The sequence below is a fragment of the Thermobia domestica genome, chromosome 10, assembly GCF_964235325.1.
Source record: "Thermobia domestica chromosome 10, izTheDome1.hap1.1, whole genome shotgun sequence".
Taxonomy (NCBI): Eukaryota; Metazoa; Arthropoda; class Insecta; order Zygentoma; family Lepismatidae; genus Thermobia; species Thermobia domestica.
In genome coordinates, this window is record NC_137463.1 from 18,935,514 (window position 1) to 18,955,596 (window position 20,083).

The 20,083-nt window shown below is 35.6% G+C and overlaps 1 protein-coding gene across 10 annotated transcripts in view; it reads left to right on the forward strand.

Moving 5' to 3' along the window:
- hiw (MYC binding protein highwire) overlaps positions 1-19,127 on the forward strand; it is a 638,413-nt gene extending 619,286 nt beyond the window's left edge. For all 10 annotated transcript variants that reach the window (XM_081727817.1, XM_081727821.1, XM_081727823.1 and 7 more), the window contains 7 exons: positions 1,001-1,129; positions 4,400-4,639; positions 5,110-5,295; positions 6,579-6,686; positions 8,197-8,406; positions 11,084-11,357; positions 17,969-19,127. In XM_081727817.1, the coding sequence (XP_081583943.1) occupies positions 1,001-1,129; positions 4,400-4,639; positions 5,110-5,295; positions 6,579-6,686; positions 8,197-8,406; positions 11,084-11,357; positions 17,969-18,084 (1,263 nt within the window). In that variant the 3' untranslated portion in view covers positions 18,085-19,127. The remainder of the gene's footprint in view (positions 1-1,000; positions 1,130-4,399; positions 4,640-5,109; positions 5,296-6,578; positions 6,687-8,196; positions 8,407-11,083; positions 11,358-17,968) is intronic.
- Positions 19,128-20,083: the final 956 nt, after the last annotated feature.

Below are 20,083 nucleotides of genomic sequence, written 5' to 3' on the forward strand. Positions count from 1 at the left end.
CCCCGAACAGTCATTATGCTTAATTTTTTACACTAGTGTAGTACAAGATGGTATATTTTATTGTAGTATGTGCTATAAGTTTACAGAAAGAGTTCCAAAGCCGCCGAGAACAAGCGGAATTGTTCAGATGTACAGAGATTTAAAAATAGGACATATTCAGATATAAGCTTTTCTAAATGTTGAATATGCGTAAATTCCGTTCGTTGAGTAATTGTTACACCTACTTTGAATTATTGTAGTAAATCAGCAGCACTGAAGGACTTCGCTGAAGTAAGGAATTAAGAGTATGCGATCTTGTAAGAAATCATAAAGTATAGGTTAGGTATTATTTATTCAGGTAATTGAAAAATTTGCAGAAGAATTTCTCGTTGGTTTGAGTGTTATTTTAAGTCCTCATAATGTTCATAATTTAATGAAATGCAAAAGAGTTATCCACAGTTTTTAATACCTGTCTTAACTATACCCTGTAAATTGCTCTTGCTTCAATGAACTATATTGACTCATCATCATTCATAAGGGCCGCGGTGGCTCAGAGTAGAGCGTTCACCTCTGGTGCGTGGGGTCCCTGGTTCGATCCCAGCTCGCGCCAAGTGAGCTTTGTAGTGGAAAACACTGTGTGCGTGGGTTTCCTCTGGGTTCATTTCACATTCACAATTCCACAATTTTATTCATTTTTCATCAATACCGTCTCCTTTAGCCCACCCGGCATAACCGTGGGACGAAAAACTCACAGATTTCATTTTCATCATTGCTATTTCACAGAAATGATGTTGGTATCTTAATGCTATATATTAGTTCAAGTGGTATATGTTATTTTGAGTTTTAATTCTGGTAATCAATATATGTCTATATGCAACTTTTGTTGAAAAAATAAATAAATTAATAAATAAATAAAGTTTCCTTGGCAACTTGGAAATGAAATAAAGGCAATAAATGTTTCGTAATTTATTGGAGATATTTTCCAGTGATTTTTTTTTTTTTTTTTTTTTTTTTTTTTCAGCCCACGTGTAGTAATCATGATGATGGGGAGACCCCAGCTATAATCCAGTGCAACGTTTGTGGAAATTTGTGTGCTGACTGCGATCGCTTCCTTCACTTACATCGCCGAACACGGATGCATCAAAGACAGGTAACCGTGGGATTTTCTTTTTTTAATAAACTTAGCGCAGCGCATACTGTATTTATTCACATTTTATGGAGTATCGTAGATATATTGAGATGTAAGTTAGTAAAAGCAATTATTCATATGTATCTTACTTTAACATACAACGTGTTTTATGTACTTTATAGATCTTTAAATTATTGCTGCCTCAGTTGTAGTTAATTTGTGTGTGTTTTTAAATGTGTGTATCAAGAAATAAATGACTTTCTGTTTAAAACAAAATTTTACTAGATTTCAGTACCCTAGTTCTTTAATTTTATTTTGAAGGACTTTTTCTCTTACGTTAAAAAAGTGTTATTATTATAAAAGTTAACAGATTATTCATTAAATAGAAAATTTCGTACCCCAGTAGTCCGTAATATGAATATTTGACTAATATTTCTACAACTTTCGAAACCCATCTCGTATCTTAAGTTTATCAAGACATTTATTTTTTAAAAAAAGAAAAACCTACAGTAGGGTATTCTAATAAAAAAGTAGACAGCTTTTATATGTACACACAGACAAAAGATCCAATATCTTAACATAAACGAAGGAAATTTAAAGAAGTCTTATGATGGAGTTTGAAAGTTGTACGAACTTCTATTAAGGATCACATATTTTCAGACATATTTGTTATATAACTTTAGAAATTAAGAATGGTACGGGTGATTGGCATTTAGTAATTTTGTATTCAAGCGTATTTTGGTTTCTCTCAGCTATTTGACGGTAGTGAAAACATTGAACTAGCGAAAAACAAGTTATAGGAAAAATAGTTCAAATATATGTACAACAATATGAAAGTCACTATCCTTACCAGTGTGCGAATTAACCTATTAATATTGGTGGTGGTGGGAGGGGGTAAAATTAGGCCCAACAGAACACAGAGGTCTGAGATTGCAGTAATTCAAAATGAAACAATGATTATACGCACACATATATGATTATCAGACAACAGTAATAAACAAGAAATTTATTAAATCAGTCAACATAAAACAACAAGCGAGTATCGTTTTACAGTGTGAAACTAAGACTTTCAAACTATGCAAATTCAATTCTCAAACTTGAAGTAGTGCGTCTATAAGGACTGGTTGTAATAGAATAATAATATCAAAAATAGAACCTGTTCTTCGGACGCTGAATCCATATGAAAAAAGCATAACTCGGTATCTCTTACTGTTTTTGTTCTATAACGATAAAAGTTGAAACCGAAAATCGCTTATTTCAGTCACTTCCGGTTTGAATAGTGAGCTAAGGGAGAAGATAAAACCTATTCTTGGGACACTGAAATTATTGCAAAAATCGATAGAATCGATTGAAGTGGACTTTGTGATGGACAAATACCATGTGCATGGGTTTTCTCGGAGTTCTCCCGTTTTCTCCCACTTTTTCTTCCACATTTCATTCATTTATCATCATCGCCGTCTCCTTTAGCCTCCACGGCATAACCGTGGGAAGATTTAATTTCATTTTTTCCAAGACAACACATAAACTATTCCACATATAAATCAATGGACCAAGGAAACAAAGATGGCGCTGGTATTCAACATCTTAATAAAAATTCCTATGTGTATGTGTATACTAAGGCAGGGCGCAAAATTTCAAAGTCAGACGCACCCGACAATCCAAAAGTGATGGTCGCCCAGTATCTCTCACGTTCTTATGAGAGCCCTCCCCCCCCCCCCTTCCCCCAACGGTCTTTGGTTTCACGAAGAAAAATATTACATCATGGCATAAAATTTCAAAATCAGACAATTAGATTCAGGCTAATCAATTTTAAATTGGATAATTCATTAAAAAATATTTTACCTTAAGACTTCACGTTTGTGTAACGCTCGCTTTCTGGACTGAAGTCCCTCTTATCGATTGCAGTTTTCTGCTCTAAGTCGTTAATTGAATAGCCATCATTGCCACCAAATCGTCCAATGTGTCAGTCTTTAGTGAACTTCTGTAGCCAGTCTTATCTTAACTGTGTTGAGCTTGCTGAAGCCTCTTACATAAAGCAGTACTTACAGGTAAAATTGCACAAAATGTGACAATTGGAAGCAAATTTGGGAATCTCATAATGAAGTTTCCACTGTAAATCTTTTTCAGTGTCTGATTCAACGTCAGTGAAGAAAACAAAAATTTATATTCTGCTTACTCTGCTAAGACAACGTCCACTTTTTCACTGTATAAATCTGGTTGCAAGTACTTAAAAAGCAATTTGATTCCTTTCATACCAAATTCAAGGATTTTTCCTTTAAGAGACCAACCCAAAGTGTTAAATATGCCGTATGAAGGGACAGAACTACCTCGGATGGTACAGATTGTGATCGTTCTGTTATGTACATTTTCGCATTCTTGACCAATTTTTGTCTTATACTCTGGAACTCTTGCTCTCCAGATTGAACATTTGTGGTCGCCAGCTATAAATTTCTAGTCGTCAATGGCGACCTGGCGACCGGAAACTTTGCGCCCTGTACTAAGGGTAGGATATTTTCATCATGTCCCACTGAACCTCACCCTTCTGAAGTCGATATATGTGTTACCTACACAAATATTAATAATATATTTAAGACCTAAAAGATTCCAAGTGTCTGAAACTTAAAATATGTTTCTAATAAATCTTGTCATGTCTGAATACTCTGTCCTAAGATACGTTCTAACCAATTTGGAGTCACTAGCCCAGCAGAAAAGAGGTAGGGTCGCCAGTTACTTTCATATCTGATTGAAGAGGGTAAATCGAAAATTAAGCAAAGAGGAATCTGGAGTTGAAGGATAGAACGAGGATTAGGATGAGGGAATAAATAAATAAATAAATAAATAAATAAATAAATGGCTACGTTTCCCAGATATCCACTTGTTTATGCCAATTAATATCACTACGATAAAGGATTCTCTAATTTCCTGTAGTGGCAGGAAACCACCCTTCGCAGGGATCTCTACTTCAAATTCTTTTCAAGTTCATTTGCATTGGGCTGTGTTTTAATTATTCAATCGACGGATGAGGGATTTAAAGCTCCTGGAGAGAGGGCCACATTCATCACTTACATGCTGCATGCTTCAAAATCGGAAGGAGGGACGATTCTAGAGCTCGAAGAGAATCCCTACCCACTCGTGGCGTGCTATTATATTCGTAAGTGGCAATACATAATCACTTATGAAAATAGTGAAGGTGATTTAGCTTAATTATTTATTTATTCTATGTCTGCCGTGTACGCGTACATATATTTATCTCTATCTATTTATCTCACAATTGTTCTGCTTGTTTTTCAGGTGTGTAAGGAAGAGGAAGAAGCTATCAAAGTTGACTTACACGAAGGCTGTGGCCGCACCAAGCTTTTCTGGGTGATGGCTTTGGCAGATTCCTGTACACTGAAGGCAATGGTGGAGTTTCGAGAGGGACAACGTAGCAAACCCGCTGGAGTCGCTTCTGGTGTCTGTCGCTTTTGTGGAACAACCGGCAATTCTGGATTGCTTGCCATTGGCAACATCTGTGCTGATCAGGAATGTCAGGTATGTGTCATCGAGTAATTCATAACTATGTAGAATTCAAAGCTCTGCACAAAGAAGAAACAGTTCTCCGAAATACAGTAACTTTCAATCAAGTCTTCCTTCGTCAGAAAAAGAACTTACAAAATCAAGAAATATCAGCATTAAAAAATAGAACGCTATTTCTTCCAATAGACTATCTTCCATCTCTAAACGGAAGCTGCCAAAAGCTGTACTGAAAGAACATATGAATATTATAGAACTATTGCATATGTAGGTCCCACTATCTTAAAGTGAATAAGAAGTATATTTTCTGCGAGTTATAGACTTTATTATTCTTACCTACGTATTATTATCATCTAGCCTTTTTAAACATAACGTTCTTTCTAATGACCTGTAGCAATAACTCTTACTAAAATAAAACTTTTATACCAAGCTTCTTTTCATTTTCAAACTTCCGGTTGAAATTGAGCCATTTTATTTTTGTTTTACAGGAACATGCCCGAAACGCTTGTAGTAAATTACACCCATGTGGTCACATGTGTGGGGGAATCCAAGGTGAATCACCGTGTCTACCTTGTCTCCATGGTTGCTCAGCTAATCCAACTCTCAAACAAGATGCAGATGATATGTGTATGATTTGCTTCACTGAGGCCCTTTCCTGCGCACCGGCAATACAGGTAAGACCCGAGTTCATGAGAAAATCGCCATTATATAGAGTCAATGCATCTTCTCAGTTCGGAGTCAGTTAGAAGTAAGATGGCGTCCGCTCAACAGAAGGCGTTTTGCATGCTGCAGTTTGCAAAGACTGAGTCAGTGATTTCGGTTCAGCGTGCTTTTCGTCGGCGTTTTGGCATTGATCCGCCTGCACCCAAAGATATTTGTCATTGGTACCACCCATTTGAAGAGACAGAATGCTTGTGCTAAGGTAATAAGAGTCCAGGTCGTCCGTAAAGTAAAGTTTATGACGAACTTAGCTATCGTCTAGGTGTTCGTGCTGCTGCTGTGAACATGTAGAACATTTGTAATAGCATAGTTAAAACTTGAAGATTTTGTGAGTATTTTGCAATCTATCCCATTTTTGTAGTATGTTTTTATCAATACACAGTGGCATATTTAGGGTGATGGCTATCGGGCTCAAAACCCCTCCCCAAAATAGATAAATTTATATATAGTATATATGCTAATTATACCTACATAGACCCAGTGTGTATATATATATATATATATATATATATATATATATATATATATATACCCACTCAGAAGAATGTGCATATCCCTTCCCCGAAACAAAATCCTAAATACGCCACTGTCAATAGATATGGACTTTTAAAATCAGGTTGTTCTTTTTGAAACACCTTGTACACTTACTATTCTTTCTATTCTATTCTTTCTATTGTCTTATTCGTATGCTGTACCATATGACAGAGTATATATACATACTATGAAATATCTATATCCCGAAGTCATTGTTTTGAATAATAATAAACACAGTATTATGTATTATTATTTGACAAGAAAAAAATACACACTTATATCTATTAAGATATTAATTGTTACTCATTGTACACAAGGAGCACGATATAGTAAAGAAAAAAATATTTACTGTAATTTTCTTATTCTAATGAATTCTGAGCCCAATTTTCATGTAAAGGGCTCATTTTCATTTTCACTGAACTTACAAAATTATCTCTGTTCGAGAGCCTCAAAACCAACACTGGTGAAAATCGTTGCCAACGAGCAAAAATTAAGTTCAAACTTCATTAGAAAAGAAAGTTTAAAGTGAATGTTTATAAAGTATTCCGTGCTTTAAATGTAGCGTTGAGTGTTAACAAATGTATATAATTTTGAAAAAGGAGAAATTGTTTCACTAAGAGAACGAGCAGAAAGAATATATAGTGTTTTATTTTTCTGTGAGGTAAAGCAAGAATCATTATAATGTCATCTTTGTTTCTTTCAGTTGGATTGTGGACACGTATTTCATTTACATTGTTGTCGTAATGTATTGACCAAAAAATGGGCTGGCCCAAGAATTACTTTCGGATTTTCACAGTGTCCTATCTGTAAGGTAAGATAATTTAAATAAAATTTCTTTACACTTTCTTCTTCAGAAAGATTACTGTATGTGTGTGTGTGATTAATTCGAATAGTTATCAAAAGTTGCTTAGTAGAGGAATTTGGCAATTTCCAAAATTTAAGTTTGCTGGTCGTATGTACCTTTCCCAAACTTTAGGGGTAGGCCAAGATATCCCTGCCAAAATCAAGAGAACATTGACCTCTATGATGTCATACCACGTGATTAGATCACATGACGTTCCTTAGCCAATCTGAAGAACGTTAGGCCAAGTCACCCTAATACTATTATCGTTAGCCCTTTTTTATTTGAGACTGTATATCTTATACTTTCGAGAATAATCTTATATTTTCAAGCTTTCGGCTCTTCCGTACTCTACACGTACACAGCAAAAAATAATAAAAAATTGTGAAAGTGCTTTGTACTGGTCTTATGTATTGTTTGTAATGGCTGGGTCAAATAATATAGTCACTTTTGCTCTCAACCTATACAGCAAACAAAAACAAAACAACAACAAGAAGAAAAAGTGGTAAAACAACTCACTGCACTATGGTATTGTAATACCCTTCTACCCATATCAGAAATATCTAATACCTGCCAAAGAACTTCTATTTGTTTTTTACTTTTTGTTAGAAGCGAAGCTTTATGCGGTATATTCAACATTTATACCAAGTAACGAACAACGTACTATATTTCCTGTAATCCTTCACGAAAATAGTGTTGTGAGCATATGAATTTTCTGACAGTATTTATACGAATAACAGTGCAATCATCTCTTACTTTCATCTGTACTGGGAAAATTTGGACATAAGATGATAGCGCTGCAGCTTATGTAAATGTTGTTAGAAGGCTCGTATCTCACAAAACTATTTTCGTGGAAGATTACAGGACATGTAATGCGTTCTTCGTTACTTGATATAAATATCAAATATGCCGCATAAAGCTTTGATGGTAGCAAAAAGTAAAAAAATAATAGTAATTCTCACTGCCAGTTACTAGCTAATTCTGATGTGGTATTAAAATAACAGTCAATTGGTAACCTCAGGGAGTTGTTTCAATACCACAATTTTCTATTATTTTTTGCTGTGTACGTGTAGAGTTCCAAAACTCACATTTTCGGTTCCAAACAATACATTTGCTTCATAAGGAAAGTACAGGCCAGTGTGTGTGTTTCACATTTATTCTCATTTAAACATGTCTCCGTACCTCCCCCTTCCCTCATGAATAGGGCCCTAGAGGAGAGCCGAAAGCTTGAAAACGAAAGGATTATTCAGTCTTATTTAGTCATGTAGAAATTTATTCTTATGTTGCTTTCCTGTAGATTCAAATAGTTCTTTTATTTTGTTAGTTATGCTTATAATTTATGTTCGTTTCAAGAAATTGAAACTTAATATTTGTACTTTTTAATACTTATAGTTAAAAAATAAGAATAAAAGAAAATTAAGTTTATGTTTTGCAATAACAAACAAACAAAATAACAATAATAAATTACGTTATTTTTCAGGCTGAGATGAAGCATGCCGTGTTGGCTGAATATCTAGCTCCTATTAAAGCTTTGTACGAAGATGTACGGCGGAAGGCATTGATGAGGTTAGAGTATGAAGGTTTACATAAAGCAGAAGCAATTGTTAGTCCCGGTGCGAGGTTTTTCAACGATCCAGCAAGTTTTGCAATGGATCGTTATGCCTATTATGTTTGCTACAAATGCAAAAAGGTTAGTATTAAACAATAATTCTTACTTTATTTCAATGAGAGCGCATTATACCTTCCAGTGGATGGAGGTACCTATTATATTCACTACATTTTTTTAAGTAGTATTAAGCAGTAACTTCTTTACTTCAATGAGAGAGAGGGATGTTTACAAGATTATAGTACACATTATTAGTTTCAGATTCATTTTTACATGCCTTAATTATAACTAAAATCTGACGAAAGCAAATCATTTTTAACAAATAATAGTGTTGGAGCTTCGACAATGTATTATTGCCTTTATTAGACACATTATGAAATAAAATCTAAATGCTACACTTTATACAGGGTATTTAAATCAACACCACAACATTAGGGAAGTGATTCCTGACACAAAAATAAGACAAAAAATATAGACTAACGTGGGTGCAGAAATCCGTCATTTCGGAGTTATAGGCTGCCGAAAACATGGGAAAATGAACTTTAAAGGACCATAGTTTCACTACTATAGAATCGATTCTAGTCCGTCAATACATCACTGAGGAACTAGTATGTGAACCATCCAAATATGCATCTTTCAGAACCTCTGGTACTTGCAGAATCATTTTAGAGAGGCAGTTTGGAAGTACTTGATCACTCTCCACCTACCTCTTTAAAAAATTGGTGCGCAAGTACTGGAGCATTCTTAAACATGGATATTTAGATAGTTTCTCAGTGATGTCTTGATATGACTACGATAAGACCCACTCTATATGAACTTTTAAAGTTCACTTGTTTCAAGTTTTCGGCACCGTATAACTCCGAAACCATGCATTTTTGAGCACAGGTCCATATGATTTTTTTTCTTTTCTTATTTTGATGTGAGGAATCTGTTCCCAAAATATTGACACATTTTTATAATACTCTGTATAACTCATTTCAACTACATCTTTCTCATTTTGTTAAATCTCCGTTTCTCTTCTTCCTCTTCCTTTTCAATAAATCAAATAGTCTCTTACTCCCTTTTCTGTATGTTCTTTCTCCTCTTTTCTTCAATAGCTTCTTCAGGACTTCTGTTTTTTCTCCTATACTTTCTATTCTAAGCCATCTTTTCTTCTTTTTCTTCTCACTTTCTTTCCTTTCCTCCTTTCTTCTTTATTGTTCTACTTCTTCAAGTTTGCTGTACTGTATTCATTCTGCACTAATAAACTATGGAACTTGTCTGTGTCTTCCTTTCTTTTCTATTTTTCACTGTCTATCATTTGTGTCATTCTCCCCCCCCCCCCCCTCCGTTTTAGTCTCTTCATCTACATCGCTCCTGTGATAATACACACCTGCTCAGCATTCTTTCTTTCTGTGATAATACACATTGTTTTGAATCTTCTAACTACCTTTCCTATTGTCATATCCAAAAAGTTGATCTTACCATCTTCTAATTCCACTTCTAGGTTTATTTTTTTCTTTCTTTATTCTCGATTCTCACAAACCTCTCAAACTTCTTCTTTGTACCTTTCCAAATTCCTAAACAATCGTCTACATTCGAGCAGTTTGAAAAGTTATTATTATTTATTTATTTATTTATTATTTATTTTTCAGTGTAGTATGAATCATAATAAAATTTAAAAAAAGATATTTAGCTCAAAAGAAAGTACTGGTTTAACTAATGAATCCCCTACCTATCACAACTTATTTCTGTAACAAAGTTACTAACACAATTAAAAACCCAGCATAGACCACAATGTTACCGTCATTATCTTTTTCGCTCCAATTTTATCCATACCCTTTCCTCTTATTACCATATATATGTAATGAGAAAGACATATGTATATAGAAAAGAAAGAAAAAAAATCTTGTAGGAAAAGAAAAAATCATCTTAGACATAATGGCAGCTTATGTCTGCTCTGCCATATTGACTTTTTGTGACGTCGTCTATCCTATGTTACAAAGACTGTCACCAGAATTCCAACGATGTTTCATTTATTGAATTCTGTTCAGGCGTTCGACGTCCATAGTGAAACAAATGGATATTAATACATACATCACGTACGGACACGGCAAATACAACACCCTTCTTTTGGCTTCGTTATAGTCACGTAAATATTGGAAGCACTCATTTATATCATGAGTGAAATTGACCTACCTTTTAGTTTTTGCTCCCATAAGACGGTTAACCTGGATAAAACCAAGAAATAATACACTGAAATATTTAATTAAATTTATAAATTAATTAAATATTCTTACCATATAAAATTCTCCTCCTAAGAAAACATAAAGCAATATTATTGTAGAAGTTTGTACAGATTACGTACATATTTTAAGCAGCTTTTTCAGTGCATAATTTCTTGATTTTACACACATGTATCTATGGAGTTAAATTTGTACTGTTGGATTGTTATTATATAAGCATTGTTGTTACTCATTACAAGTTAATTACTTTTGTAAAAATGCTAATTGTTTCTTTATGCAATTACAAATATTGTAATTATATATATGTAAATGCCATTGATAACTAAACGGCTGTTTTTTCCGAATTGCTCTCGTATTTGACTGAAACCTCGTCATGTTTTACTATTGTATGATTGGTAGTAGTATATCTTGCTGTAGAATTAAAAGTTTTTGAGAATCCATTATGATGAGATGTAAATTGGTTCTTTTTCATATGCATAAATAAACTTAAATATTTCTATAACGAATCTACAACATTTTTAAACGTTTATTTCCAGGCCTATTATGGTGGTGAAGCTCGTTGCGATGCGGAAGCAGGTGGTGGCGATGACTATGACCCCACAGAGCTTGTGTGTGGTGCCTGTAGTGATGTATCCCGAGCTCAAATGTGTCCGAAGCACGGAACAGACTTTCTTGAATATAAATGCCGCTACTGTTGTTCTGTGGCTGTATTCTTCTGTTTCGGAACAACGCATTTTTGTAATGCTTGCCATGACGATTTCCAGCGAGTCACTAACATTCCTCGACATGAATTACCTCGTTGCCCAGCAGGTGAGTGTTCAGGTATCATAAAAGGAAAGCTTTCATATTTCTAAAATCTTCGTTCTGTTAAGCTGATTGGGGAACAGTCTACTGTACTAATCGGTTTTATATATAGGCTATCAGCTTAACTTCTCTCATAGCGTTTGCAAACGGGTGCGAAATCGTCTGTTTTATTATTATTATTATTATTATTATTATTATTATTATTATTATTATTATTATTATTATTATTATTATTATTAAAATTAATAATAATAATAATAATAATACACAAAATGGTAACTTCTAAAAGTAGGTTAGTCAATATTATAAAATGATATTAAGCGCACTAATACTGGTTTCCAAGACTTTTTATACAGGCTGGTATTGACAAACTGGAGGAGGTAATAGTAGACATGAAATTAAGCCAAAAAATGTCTAATAAACAATGGTCGAAAGCAGCACTGTTTTCACATGAAAGGCGTTGAAAAACCAGCGAAGGCGCTGATATAATATCCAGTATCTCATGAACGCGAAAAGATATCGCTGTCTGGTTAAATGATCACACAGAAAGTCGCATCTGACAGATGCGATGGCGTGCAGGTAGGAGCGGAGCAGTCATCCCACAACGGGTATCCCCACAGGGGGGAATACATGTGTGAATTCTCCGTTTGTTTCTAGTCACCCGTGTTGCACGGTGATTGTTCCTATATCTACGAGGGCTATTTTTTAAGTAAGGTCCGATTGTCAATGGAAGGGAAAAAAAAAAGATAGTGCCATACATTTTTGGTTATTTCCTCTCTATACACTAAGCTATTTTCTACGTAGTTGCCATGCTTGTTTAAACGTTATCGTAGCACTGGACAACTTTTTGTATGCTCCATCGTAAAAATCAGCCGCCTGTGACCGAAGCCAATCTTCAACCGTTTTTTCACTGCGGCTATTCGTTGTGTTTGTTGTTTCTGTCGAAATGTGCATGCGCGCTGTCTCCTCCTATGCCTTGGGCACGAGGCGACACCAGTTGCAGTCGTAGCGTCAGTATGTGGTTCAGTATGGATAGTTAAAATGTTTCGTCAAATTTAGCATCTCGCCAAGTATGAAATAAGGTCTTTGATTCGATTTTTTACAACAAGGAACGTGTCAGTAGTGGAAATTCATCGTCAGATGTGAGATGTACAGCCCGAATGCAATGACAGCAAGTTGCGTACATGAGTCGATCGTTGGAGGACAATGTTCATGATGAACCGCGCTCTGGTCGACCTTCTGTAATCACAGATGAGTTCGTGCGTGCAATTTCCGCAAAAATCCATGAAAACAAGCGTTTCACTATTTCCGCGTTGTCACTGGAATTTCTACACGTTTCATGGTCGGTACTGTACACAATGATTTCTGAAACCTTAAAGTTCCGAAAACTATGCACGCAATGGGTTTGCAGACTACTTACTGAGGGGGACACAAAAAGATAAGACTTGGTTGTGCTTTAACCTTTTTGACTCGATACAATGAGGAAGGAGATAAACTGTTGGATCACATTATCAGAAGGGACGAAATATGGGTTTCCCACATGACTTCACCATCAAAGCAGCAGTCAATGGAATGGCGACCCACGACATCTCCAGTGAAAATCAAAGAGACAGTGTCTACATGCATGATTATGGCTACCGTATTCTGGGATCGCCATGGTATCCTGTTAGTCAAGTTTATGCCACGAGGAACAACTATCAAAAGATGAGTACTGCGCGATCTTGAAAAATCTTCGACGTGCTATTCAGAATACGCGCCCTCACCTACTGCCATCTCATGTTTTGTTAGTGCATGCCAATGCACGCATTCATTCTGCTGCTCAAACTCAAGAGATGATCAGATATTTTGGACCACCCACCGTATAGCCTGGATCTTGAGTCGAACAATTATCATCTATTCCCCTACCTGAAGCAGTTTGTCGCCGGTCAGCGGTTTGACACCGATGAAGAAGCGAAAACAACGGTGAAAGATTAGCTTTGGTCACATGTTGGTGATTTCTACGACATAGTCGTAACAAAAACTTGTCGAACGCTATGATAAATGTTTAAACAAATGCAGAAAAATAGCTTACAGACGAAATAATAATAATAATAATAAAATGTATAACACTATCTTTACTAGTTTTGTTTCTATTGACAATGAGCCTTATTTAAAAAAAATAGCCCTTGTACATATACAGGGTGAGCCATATTGGTGGGAAAAATTTAAAATGCATCTGTGGAGCGTCACATTTACTACCAATTATGTGGAACACATTGCCAAAGGACGAAAGTTTTGCACTGTGTTCATTGTTTCAGGATTACATCCCTTAGATAATCACCACCTTGACAAGAACATTCTTTGGTCCTAACAGTTATGTTCAACACAGTTTGGCGCATGGTTTTGGCGGAGATGGCTGCTATCTCCATGTGGATGTAGTTCATTGATGGTAGTAGGCTATTGGTGTATACCTTCTCCTTTAGATAACCCCACAGGAAATAGCCTGGTGGAGTTAGACTCCATAACATTGTCATCATCCTGCTGCATCCACATGTCCCTTAGGTCAAGCCATCTCGTTTCGGGAATGAAAAATGTTCATAACATTTTCATAACATTGTGCTGTACCGCTGAACAGTGACTGATGGTGTCATTATGTTCGTTCTATATATATATATATATATAAACCTATCACACAGGCATAACTCACTCCATACCACAGAGTAACCATGGCACTGTGCAGTTGCGTTTCTTACAGCAGTTACGAATTTTGTCTAGTCCAGAATCGACAGTTTTGTTTATAAACATAACCACTAGTATGGATGTGAGCTTCATTGGACGTGATAAGGTATTGCACAAAGTCAACTTTTGTTGATTAGCCAATCACAGAATATGGTTCGTTGAACCTTTTCTTGGTCGAACAATTTATACACCACCTGTAGCTGGTACAGACACAGTTGTAAGTCCTTTTTAAGAATTTGCTGCATACTAGTACGTGGAAGATACACTTGACAACACTATTGTCGAGTTGATTTCTTTGAACTTTGACCCATGGCATTGGACATATGTACAATGTTTATTGCACTACGTTACTATTGAGGTCTCCCAGGGAACCTTTTGTTGTTCACGTATGCGGTATCACGAAAGTTGTGAATAGCACGCAGTATGACATTTCGGGATGGTGCTACTCGTTTTATAAAACGTCGCTTGAAACGTCGTTGTGCTGTGATGATGGAGCTTGTACTACTGAAGAACGCCTCCGCGATCCGCGATGTTCAAAATTTCAGCGGTGATCCACATGACGATGATTGCACCACTGTGCTGCAGCAATGAAAGAAACACGTGTCAGTAACACCCATCCTTACACTTCGTGTTAAACTATGTAAAAACATGTATGACTGTTATTGCTCGCAATATTTAAAATATAAATATGGCCCACCCTGTATATACATAAAAGAAAAGAAAACGATGTAAATTGTAAGTAAGTACTTATTTATAACATGTATTTCATTATATTCCGATGACTGTCGTAGTATTTGATATACAGTATAAGTCAGAGGTGTCCATCTCTGCAAGTGTCTATGCGCAGTCCCCCTTAATTCAGCATTCTCCACCCCCACTCATCCCAAAAAGTAGAAGAGATCGGAGGTGGTTGTGAAAGAACCGAGATAAGGTCCTTTATAGACTAAATTTTATTCAATTTCGGAACTTATTAAGGAGAACTATTCTTAAAAACGTCATTACTGTATATCTAACGTTCGATTATGCCATTCAATGAAAATTATGCTCCCCCATAATATCTCATGGAGTGCAACCTGCTCCCGAAAACTCGCCTGTAGACATTCCTGGTATATGCATTTCGGTTAATAGAGATCATCATCATCATAGGTATTCTGCCTTTATTGGCAGGTCACTTGCCGCAGCTGAGAAGCTTCCATGCTTCACGGTCCTCCGCTAACCTCCTCGTCTTCGCGTATGATCTTTCTGTTTTTATATCATCCATTAATTGTAATCTCCTTCGCCCCCTCCCTCTCTTTCCCTTGTTGATAGAGAAATATAGAAATACATATTTCTCAGTGAGTGTTTTTGATATTTACTTCCCATAGATAAACTTAATTGAATGTTTTCACCATACGAAATACTATATGTTTGAAAATATCAGGTAGTCTAAAAAGTATTGAGCCTTTCGGCGTTAGTATCCCAAATCTCAGGGGTATGAATCACACTGATCAGGTCTAACGTTATTTGACAGCTGACAATTGAAGCTAGTAGATATGCAAAAAGTGTTGGAATTCTTGTAGTCAAACATATGATATTGCGTCGTTAACTTCTCGCAAAATTGCGCTACATTTTACAATTTTATTTCGATAAAGGGGCAAATGCTACTCAGATTCGTAAATTATTATGGGCAAGATACGTTATCAAAAGCAGTAGAATAAAAATGGTTTAGTCGTCTTCGTTCTCGAAATTTCGTTCTCCAAGATGGATATTATAATGGGCGACCAATCTCAGCAGAAGTGGATGATATTCTGGCAAAAGTCGAACAAGATTGGCTTGTAAGTAGTGATGACATCTCCAATGACCCAAATATCCTTCACCAAACGGTGTTAAAATCATTTGGAGAATGCTGACAAAAGCGCAAAATATAAGTGCCACATAATCTGATGAAAAAGCACTTACTCGATCGAATTTCTATCTGCAAATCTACTGAAACGTAACATACTCAATCCATTTCTGAAGCGGTTAATCTATGACAGCAGTGTGCGAAAAAGGTCATGGTCGATGCGGGAAGAAGTTTCATGATCTTTGGCAAAGCCCGAGCTGCTGCCTCAGGGAAAACAATAGACTCGGGCCTATATTGTCAACAATTAGCGTGAGTGTACACTCATGTCCAAAATGATTGTCGCATATCTATAACTGTCTTCTTGTAACAATATAATTTGATAATGATTTTTCAGGGTACTTTTAATATTGCTACTATGCGTATAATAGGGAAATGTATATTTGTGGTAAATTTCATAGAAAAAGAATTATAAATATAAAAATTAGAATGAGTAAAACAAAATGTTGCTAAATTGACAAGAAAGTTTTATTTTCATTTTATTGTTCTTATTCACTGCTCTTTTGACATGAAATTTAGCACATACATGTCTTTGCCGATTATACATATACTAACATTGTAAGAAATATCGGGCGAATTTGTTATCAAGTTGTATTCCTGCAACAACATATTTATAGACATGCGACAATAATTTTGGATATGAGTGTACCTATGAATTGGAAAAAAAAGACTGAAACTGCTCAATAGGAAGTATGTGTAAACTACGCTAGTAATGCATACATTTTTAAAAACTCGTAAGAAATTGAGGCAACTCGGTTGGGAGGATTAATGCATCCACCGTATAGCTTGGCCCCGTCAGACTATCACTTGTTTCGGTCTTTACAGAACTCCCTGAGTGATGTTAAGCTAGTTTCAAAATATACTTGTGAAAACCACGTGTAACAATTCTGTTGACCAGAAACCACAGAAATTCTATAGCGATGGGATTATGATGTTGCTGGGAAAATAACAGAAGATCATTGTACAAAATTATGCATATAATGTTTCATAATTATACAATGAAACCTGCCTTTAGCGGAATCTAACAGGACTCGCGAAAATTTCTTTTGAAGATAGGTTTCCAGTTAATGAACGTAGAACTATGAAAAAAATGCATACATAAATGGACATATTGAGATAAAATAAGGCGCTGTGCGTACCATAGTCATTTTACGCATATTTCTAGTACGCATTATCATACGTAAACTTAAAATGAACACAAGAAGATACTGTACAATGAAATTTCGAAGAAAGGCAATTGTTGCAGTTCTTTTAAACTTTTGACAGAATCTTGATACGTCTTTAGCCTACATTCGTCTTCCACTCAATGCCATATTTGTCTTCTTCCACCTCCTCTTCTCCTTTCGGACTTCCCGTATAATTCTTAATTAAAGCATGTACATCCGCCGTGCCTGCATCGGTTTGCATGTTACTGTCTCTTTTGCTAAAAAATATATTTGACCTTTCATAGGTTATCTAAAAAGTTTCTAAATGCCGCACTCCGAAAATTGAAATTTTCCGTTAAGAGATTTATTTTGATTTTCGTTATCCGCGTAATACAGTTTCTGTTTAATGAAAGGAATTTAACACGATTTTCGCCAGTAAATTCGTGGAACCGTGTAATATTTCCGTTTAACACTAGTTTCCGTTTAATAAGGAGTCCGTTAAAGACAAGTTTCACTGTATTTTCAAATAACAATAGATTTATTCTTAATTTTGACATCCAAATGTTCAATACTTCATAGACAATCTGATAGTATATTTAGCATCAGGTACTTTGACTGATATTTACTTTATGGTAAAAAGTACCGTCACATACCAATTTAGCTTGATTTTCACCTATATAATAATTGTCTGTGGACCATGGGCACCATTTTAGAACACCCTGTATATATATAATTTTCTGATATTTATTATTATTTGAAATTAAAACTTTACAAGAATGAAGATCCTTTCTACAGAGACCTTTCCAAATAGTGCCTGTTAGGGGTAAACAAAATAAGTAATTTTAATGAAAATATTTCTTTTTTTTTCTTCTTAGGCCCTAAGGCAAAGCAGCTGGAAGGTGAAGAATGTCCTCTTCACGTGAAACATCCACCAACAGGAGAAGAATTCGCTCTTGGTTGTGGTGTTTGTCGAAATGCCCACACCTTTTAACAGAATATACATAGCATAACAATTGAGAAGCTCTAGACGTAATGATATGGTGTTGGTGCGTGTTTTAAAGGTGAATAGCAGTGATTTTTTTCGATCAAGGTTCTGTTATAAATATAAGAAACTTGTGTTGCTGTATATTGATTGAATGCGGTGTGTGAATCCAAAGGCAAAGAATTTGATATATTGATATATCTTGTGCAATAGCGATAATGTAACGATCAAAAGAAGAGTAAAAACGAACTAGTTTCTGACGTTGGAACTACTGAAGAAATAATATTATATTCAACTAGTCCTTATGAATATAGCGTAATCTGTTAGAATGTAAAAAACAATACATTATTATTTACGAAGCGTATAAGCTGTATTTAGTTTTGGCTTCTGATTGTACAGCAATGTATTTGCTCATACAGAAGAGTTAAAATTTTGCATTTCTTGTACAGTGTAATCCAACTATATGGACTTTTGATAAGTCTTGTTTTCTGTGATTCCACATCTTTTCGAAACACTTGTACTAAGTTGTGCCGTCTGTATATGAATGCTAGTTACATTTTTGTTTAACTCTTCGATATAATATACATGTAGAGAGAAAAATAGAGAGCAGACTTAATTGCTCTGAGAAACAGCGCTCTTAATTTTATACGCAACAAAACGGGTGTCAGTTTCGAAAGGCACAAAGTACTGACTGTGGTGTATTTGTACAGGTAGGCATGCATTGCCCATCACTGGGATTGTAAAGTTGACATTTGTTTCCTGAATGTTCTTATTTTACGTGAGAACTGCAGTAATGTGAATGCATTTAATTATTCAGTTTTGTTATGAGTTTCACTCTGTTATAAACTATATCTTATCGTCTTCTCCAAAGTAGAAGATCAGAAAACAATGAACTGTTATTTTTAAGTTACTTTTGGTTGTAATATAGTTTTTTTTTCTTTCTTTTTGTTATACTTTGAGTTGACGAACGATAAGTGATAATGCAATGTGTATGAGAGATATGAATAATTTTCCTCTGAGTATGTTGCTTAAATATATTGTTTAATTTCAAATCAACTTGTATTATTTACCTTGAAGTTCGTTTTTGTGTATAGAGTTGGTGAACACGAATCTACTACTTTTCAAAGAACAAAGTAATGATCTTCCAGCTTTACTAGTTTCAACGGATTCCTGAAAACGAAGAAGCGTAACTTTTCTAAACGAATGGATTGTTTAAATTCTGGATCTTTTCATGAAGCCAGCTCACAACACTTTGCACTAGTGCTATATGCATCTTATGGAACATACTATCATGGCACTAGTAAGAAGTACCCATACTCGGGTAAATTTCTAAATGTCGTCCATTCTAGTTTGAAACTGCGTTGCTTTAATGAAAGATTAATTAAACGCAAATCACTTTTAAGAAATAATAATATTACAGTTTCGGCAATGTATAATCCTTATTATCAGGCACATTATGAAATATAAAGGTAACCAAGAAAGTTCCTCGCTTTTTCACCCACCACCTTCGAACATCGATATGTCACCTAAGGTCTACCTGGAAGATCAAAAATATTCCCCATCAGCATCGACGACTTTCTGTCAACGTTCTGGAAGGCCATGGATTCCATCGCGGTAGAATTTGGTGGGCCGTGAAGCTAAGAAGAAATCAAATGCATTTTGTACCTCTACAAGAGATTTGAACTGGCGTCCTCTAAGGTGATTTACCAAGGAGTAGAACAGGTGATAATCATACGGTGCAATGTCCGGGGAGTATGGCGGATGCAATAGTGTTTCTCATCCAAGGCGTAAAATGGTGTCCCGGGTCATCCTAGCCACGTGGGGCTTAGCGTTGTCCTTTAACAGGAGGGCCCCTTTGCGATTCAGAAGTACTGCCTCCAGAGCTTTGAATTTATCTTGAACACGGCTCAACTGCTGACAGTACACGTTTGCATTTATGCTCTGACCAGCTGATAGTAGTTCCCGATGCACGAAGCCGCGAGCAGTCCACCAAACACACAGGAGGATC